Source organism: Convolutriloba macropyga, chromosome 8, assembly GCF_964194025.1.
Source record: "Convolutriloba macropyga chromosome 8, txConMacr16.3, whole genome shotgun sequence".
Classification (NCBI taxonomy): Eukaryota; Metazoa; Xenacoelomorpha; order Acoela; family Convolutidae; genus Convolutriloba; species Convolutriloba macropyga.
In genome coordinates, this window is record NC_134475.1 from 2,661,471 (window position 1) to 2,668,812 (window position 7,342).

The 7,342-nt window shown below is 35.2% G+C and overlaps 1 protein-coding gene across 1 annotated transcript; it reads right to left on the reverse strand.

The window, feature by feature from the left end:
- Positions 1–545: 545 nt before the first annotated feature.
- Positions 546–7,129, reverse strand: LOC142344319 (3-oxoacyl-[acyl-carrier-protein] reductase FabG-like). The gene is made up of 2 exons (XM_075395907.1): positions 6,904–7,129; positions 546–1,393 (listed from the first exon to the last, which is right to left on the reverse strand). The coding sequence occupies exons 1-2, from the start codon at positions 7,127–7,129 to the stop codon at positions 807–809; spliced, it is 813 nt and encodes a 270-aa protein (XP_075252022.1). The 3' UTR covers positions 546–806.
- Positions 7,130–7,342: the final 213 nt, after the last annotated feature.

Sequence of the window (7,342 nt, forward strand, 5' to 3'; positions counted from 1 at the left end):
GGAGGTTATACACCCCTACAAGCCAAATGTTATAATATTGGGCTTGCATTTACCTCAGCTTACTTTTTCTCATGTTTACTTGACTTTAACAAAAACAAGGATCAAACGAAAAGAGGAAAATCCTAGTTTGACATCCTAGTTAAGTGGCCAAAATTGGTGTTCTCAACATCTTAGTTAAGTGGCTAAATTTGGTGTTCTCGACCATGCAATAAATATAGAGAAATTACCCCCACCTCGACTTCATATGGCCTAACATGTGACTATCAAACAACGTACACTGCGGTATAGTTTTGATTGAAATTATTATGAATCAACTCCCAAATAAGAACAAATGAACAACACTTAACACAAATCGTGTGATATGTTTTGCATCATTGATTTATATGTAGCTGTTTAATGTATTTCGGCGAGTATTTTGCGCCAATCTTTAATAAAAATAAGAAGTAAAAATTGCTTCCTAACCACCACCCCCCTCGCCCCTCAGTTTATCTTTGATTTTGTTTCCTATCACTGTAAAAATTAATTAATTGATCTAATATCTGGCGTTGCGCTTATGATGGTTTGTATCAGACAATGATGCTGCAGTTTTGTAAAAGCAATCGAGATCTTAAATATGACATGGCAAGATGTATCAAAATTTGCTCAACTGGGTTAATATTAGAACCAATTCATCCCATTAACTATAGAAAAGAAGTAATGTCTGTCAGCATCACTGGTCAGTAATGAAAAAAATTAATCCACCGGGAGGCGCCGTGAGGTGTGGGGCAGATTTGAAGAATCTTTGATCTTTGAACTATCCGAGAGAATTATCGAGGACAGACCAAGTTCCTTCCCCCATCAACAGAAGTAATATTCCCAGTGATGAAACTAGCTCTAGAGCTAGCCAGAAACGCAATCAGATCAGCAACATCCTCAACTGTTCCAACTCTCTTTATTGGGTTCAGGACTTTCTCAGATTCAAACAAACCGGCAACTTGTTCATCAGTTAAACCCGAACGTTTGAAAACAGGTGTATCAATGGTTCCAGGGTTCACGGCGTTAACTCGTACTCCATGCGGGGCCATTTCCAGGGCCAAACATTTTGTGTACATATCTTGGGCAGCTTTCGCCATGCAAAAGTAACCAGCTCCTACAAAAGATCTCACCCCAGCAATCGAAGAGACGTTGACAATAGACCCTTTTGTCTTTTTCAGTTCCGGAATGCATAACTGAGTGAGAAAAACAACCGATCTGGCATTTATTCTCATTACATCGTCAAAACTGTCAATAGAAGCCGTGTCTAGAGGTCCCAGACTGAAAGACCCAGCGTTGTTGACCAAGATGTCGATTCTGCCGAATTTACTGATTGTTTCATTATAAATCGCTTCGCATGTTTTCTCATCGCCGATGTCACCTGTGAACAGAGTGTACAAGGGATTATAGAATTCGGTCACTCGTTTTGAATATCGCAATAGAGGATATAAGAGGTTTTCATGATATTCGCAATTAAATGTAACTAATTAGCGGACTAAATGTAACTAAGTTTGTCGCATAAATTGAATGAACCTTAAGGTTGTTTGAGCCGCAAACCTTGAGTCGCAAAATTGTCCTACTATAGTAAATCCTATCCTGAGGGGAGATATGATTAGTCAGATGTCTACACTCGCTATTAAAATTAAAGTAAAAACCGAATTTTAACAAGGTAAACTGGTTTTTAATCCCAATTTCATAAGCGTTTTCAGGTCCGATTCTTTTGATTTTATAACAATCCATGCATAATCATCTGAAATTTAGCTGATCTTATTTTGTAAAAAAATTGACTAGTGTACACACTGCAAAAATCCAGACCGGAGTTCGTCAGTTTTCGTGAGCGTTAGTAAGTTTCGTCCATCGTGAAATCTGTTCTGAAGGATCATAATCTGTTGAACTCACAATTGAAATACTTTCTCGGAATTATCAAAGCATGATCATATTGAAAAGATTTCACGTGAGACTCAGCACACTGCTCCTCACAAAAAGTGGACAAATTTCTATCTACTTTTTTTCAATAAGTACGATTGTCAGTTCAAGTTTTAGACCTGCATTTTTCGTGATCAATATGCACCGATTGATAGATAAACTAAAATAAAAACAGCCAAATTTATGCTGACCAAAATGTTGACTTCAAAACAGGCAATTTACCTCTGAAACTGTAATTCAGCGTTTTTTTTTACAACGAGTTGTTAAAAACTGTAGAAAGTGGTCATTTAAGAGTGGTACTTATTATTAGAGAGATAGGAATAGAGAACAAAGAAAATAGCAATGAATTATATCGAGTTTTAAAAGGTTATTTATATAACCGCAAATCTCTTACAAAGCCAAAAATCAGAGTTCTGTGATTTTTGGAACTCTTTTGGTTGGCCAATTTAAAAAAAATGGTTGTCAGTCAATTTATGACTGTTATTTCACTATCAAAAACAATTAATGAATTGATTTTGCAAATTTGAAATTGAATTTAGTTCGCTGTATGCTGTAATTTACCTTGTTTGATCTGCTTGACCTTGCGAAGTTGAATTTGTCAGTGTTTCGGTGTTCGGCAAGTGTTTTTTTTTGTCAGATATTGATATTAGTTTTTATGGAGAAAATAACGTGAACGAATACGGGCTAGCTCAATGAACTGTCGTTAGTTTCGGTAAACTCATTCTCTTTCTGCCAGGTTATATGAATCAATAAAAAACACTCCGTCTTTGTAAAAAGTTTGTACCAAGAAGAACTTACCGAGAAAAATACTTTTTTTCTCCGACTCTTTCGTCAGCTGGCTGGCACTTTACCTGTACGATTTGTACGGAATGAAACTCGGGAAAACCTAATTTCAGGCAAATTCGTTATTTTTCAGTAGTCAAGGTATCAACTTGATATTTCAAAACAGGATTAATTGTCCACCAATATACCAACTGAGCCCAACTTTCTTCAACATTCTAAAAATGCTTTTGCAAGAATTTGAGTCTCGGACTCTGCAAAGAACGCAATTCTAAAAATTAGCAAAGCAATTCAAAAATTGCATTAAGTGGCTGAATATTCGTCCACTTCCAAGTACCATCTACTAGTATCTTTCTGTTTTCGAATCTTACAGAACGGTCTAGATCTGAATACTCCTCCTGTTGTTTTTTTTTGTTTTCAAGAGCTTTGAAACTTTTTTTAATAAATTTTCTGCATAAGTTACGATAGACGTTTTCTTGCATTGAAAGCATTGCATGCAAACTGTCCCAAATTAAAAACTGCTACAAAAAACAAGGAAATTTGTACCGCGCTTGATATTAGCTTGACCAGTTAAAAATAAAGAACACATGGACTCAAAACTTTCACCAAAACAAAAAAGTAAGAAATTTTCCAGTTTCTAATTCCCCTGAGTTGTTAATAGTTCTCTACATTCTCTCTGCCATTTGAAAGTGCATGAACGATTATAAAATCTGTCGTTTGTTATTTATCTTAATGATTGTCAATACATTTCTGCTGGCTCTGAACTGTTTCGTTTTTGCTCTCTCTAATTTAGTTTTGAAGAACTACGTGCAATTTAAAGCCACCGTATCTGACAATTTTCGACAAAACTCAATTTCAACCGTTAATGAAACCAAGTTTGGTCCCACCAGAAAAAAATAAGCCTTTTTTCTTGTTATCTATTTTTCTTATGAAGATGTACTCATCATTTTTTAAAGTAGAACGTAAAAAATTGTATCAAAGAATGATATCATTTTCTGTCGGATTTCGTGAGCCCATGTGAACTATCCTCAATTTACAAGTGAACCTTTTGCCCTCTTTATCAAATGCTTAAAAAATTTTGTGAATTAAATTTAATTTATGTTATCAAACGTAGCAATCAGTTTAGGCATTTTTATTTGGACTTGCTTAAGTTCACTTTTTCCAGCATTGCCATATTTATTAGACTGCAAACAGTAGACAGTCTTCTTGTTATTGAATAGATTTATCGGAAGTCTGTTCTTAAGAAATGACGAAGTTTTTCCGGTACAATCTTAGCTTTTTTGTTTTTTTTTATTTTTAGTTTACATTATCAACGCAGAAGACCAATAACAGCTTAATGGGCAATCGTTTTTCTTTTTTATGAGTTCTGCAGCTAAATTTCTACTTAAGATTTAAATATTCTCTTTATTGCCTCAAGCCGATTTTTCTCTCTTTGCGCCTCTCATAACTTTTTCTCTCATCACTACTCTCATAATTTTAGGGGGAGATACTTCTGTACTTGGTCATTAAAATATACTACCCTGTTTTAAATTGCATCTTGTATTGGATCCAACAACGATTTCCTTCGTGTTGTCATCATTCGAGTAGTAACATTTTTAGGAGTTCAAAAAATTACCGAACAACATATATTCGTCTATAAAGTAGCGCTGAAAGACAATCTCATGTGTTTTCCACGCAATCCCTTTCCACAATTGTGTTTTTCTGCTTTCTTTAGATGCTAGTGAAATATTTGGAACAAAGTTCCATATGCCACACCAAGTTGAAAATTGACCCTATCCGGTTTTTCTATATGCAAGTAAGCAGCCCAACAGTTTTACAGCCCAACAGTTTTACAAGACCAAAGAATTGGTTCCATAATCGCCCATTATTTCAAATCGAATCGTGCCTATAATTCGTTAAAAACGGAAACTTCCCTAACGTGAATTGCCACTAACCGCTGTCCAATTCAATTTGCTCGCAGCAAAATTTCGCGTTTCGTGGGTCATATCAATTGCTTAGAAAATAAATCCAAACTAATGCTGTTCTTGAAGCCAACTGCAAATTTTATTCTATCAGACACAGTCACATCTTCACATCTTGTTATACCATATCGGAAGGGTTATTTCATCTTTGCAGCTGTTGTTCCTGGATCACAAAAATTACTCCGTGTCTAAGTTACTCCGTTTAACTTTTCCAGCGTCTCCCTTAAATTGAGAATGCCAGTCAATTAATTTTGAAGCTAAAAAATTAACACCAAAGACTCAAAGTTATGATCGTGGAAGAAAAACAAAGTGCTCCGGGTAGTCATTCAACAGTTTCCTCAAAAAATGTTGCAGATAAAAAAGAAGCTTTATTGAAAATGTTTCTCTCGAGGTCTTTTCTCTATAAAAACTTTCTTCCTATTCATTTTATTTTAGAGATTAATATGCGGTGTTTCGAACCATAAGGGAAGGGCTTGTGGTTTTTATGGACAAATTTGTTGTTTTGCATGCCTTTTGCCTCAAACTAAATACTCATTTGTTGGGGAGATTTGAGTTATGTTGGCTTACCTATTATTCCTGTAAATAGTCTATTTTTCTGTGATCAAGTTTTTGTCTCGTTTCACTAGAAGCTAAAAATAAATCTGCATCACAGGTGTGGAAGTTTATTAAGAGGAAGGCGAAGTTTCCACTTTGTTGGAGTTCTAGTGTTTTTTTACCTGCTTTCGCGGTATCTTTCAGCTACGTACTCTAGCTGTACAGATTGTTCATATAATTTTTTGGCAAAATAAAAACAAATATTTTTTCTTCAAAAAAAATATTTTGTTTTTCTATGTTTCTCCATAGATATTTTTATGACCTTTTGCTATACTTAACTATGAAGCTAAAATTATTGTAACAACAATTACAGTAGTTCCAATGATTATGGTAATTATTGTAATTTTGTAGTGACTATTGTAATCATTGTAATTATATTGCATCCTTGCTCATTTAAGGTATGTTTTAATTCACGCCGAATAGGTTTTTGTCACACTTCTTAGATCTGCAATTAAGTTATGTATTTTTGGTCTCCAGAACCCGTTCATGCTATTTTTCCCATTTTTTTGTCCTGCTTCAACTGCAGCCTGTTGCTGAAAATCCCCCCGGCTGATTTTCTCATGTATTATTTATTGGATTTGGCATAAGTTCAATATTTTTGCCCATGCGATAGTTAACCTATCTGAACTTAGAGAAAATGAGACGTCTTCAACGTGCTCTAAGAAATAAAGAGATTCATCCTTCTGACCTTAATGATTACTTTTTAAAATTTTGGATTCAATGGCTATTTTTTGCAGGGTTTTCTCTTTAGAGTCATCTACGCTTTAAAAATAACTGTTTATGCATAACATTGGTCGTATAATTTTTTGCTGTTTTCTTGCATAACAGAAATAGGTTTCTAAGTGCAAGTCCTGTTAGAAAGAGGCGTATCACTGTAATGCTGTGCATCCGTACCAAAAAATGCTTTAGAAAATTTATCACCGCCAAGTTGGGGTGTAGTTGAGTAGCATCTTCACAAAAAGCACCCTAACAAAAAAGAACTCACAAAAAACACCATAACAAAAAGTAACAAAAAAGCACTCTCACAAAAAAGCACCCCAATAAAAAGTGCTATCACACGTGGCTATTCTAAGTTTAGTGTTTGTTCAAAAACTTTCCGCAATATGAACGGAAGCAAAACCGAAGTAAAAAAAGAAGCACGAGTTCGAATCTTTTCGTTCAAGAGCTGTCTGACAAGATTTGAGCAACTCGTTACTGAAATTTTTCCAATAGAAGAATAAATCTAGTATCACAAAAGATCCAGTAGCATATTCATCGCTGCTAACCCAGTCCATTCCATTACACTCGATAAAAAGACAGTATATGATAACAAAAACTGAAGCTGCTAATCAAAATTGAGTCCTGAAACACTATACAACAACGTTTATTTGTCATCGTTTTTCTTAAAGTTTTTTTTTCAAAGCCGCATGAAAAACGCAACCGTTTATCTGCTCATGTCGTTTGTTTTATGAAAGTAAATTTTAAGAGACTCCACGCGTTACGGCTTACCCCAAATTTTAGACCCCAAGCACAGTTTTAGGGACCCTTAGCAAACTCAAATATTCAAAGAGTTCTGCACGAGTGTTGAAAATTGATATTGAAATCTTTCGCATTTTCCTTTAAATTATCAAAGAAATTACGAATAAATTACCTGACACAATGAGAACATCACTTTCCTTTATTCCCCGTTCTGAAGGTGCTGCCTTGATACACTTTTGTTTAGTGGACTCTAGTGCATGTGTATTTCTTCCAGTGATACACAGTCTACCCAACCCCATCTGGGCTAATTTGATTGCTGTTCCCTCCCCTATCCCACTACTGGCACCTGTTACCACTGCCACCATCTCACTCGAGAAACAAAAAGTAGAAGAAGCCATTGTGGATACAATTTAGCAGCCTTAACTCGACTATGGGCAAGTGAAGCAATATTTGGCAATATCAGCTGGATATAAAATGATTACCTTGAATAGCTATTGCATTGAAATCAGTTTGTCTCAGTACAAATAAACAATGAACTTTGAGCAGCAAGCCATATCAAGGTTACCGAAACCACACCGATGTTACCTTTAAGTATAAAGGAACGTTATGAT

Coding starts and splice junctions, on each gene's coding strand:
- LOC142344319 (XM_075395907.1), bottom strand. CDS start 7,129: ATGGCTTCTTCTACTTTTTGTTTCTCGAGTGAGATGGTGGCAGTGGTA. Junction 1,394..6,903: donor TGATGTTCTCATTGTGTCAG/GTAATTTATTCG, acceptor CTCTGTTCACAG/GTGACATCGGCGATGAGAAA.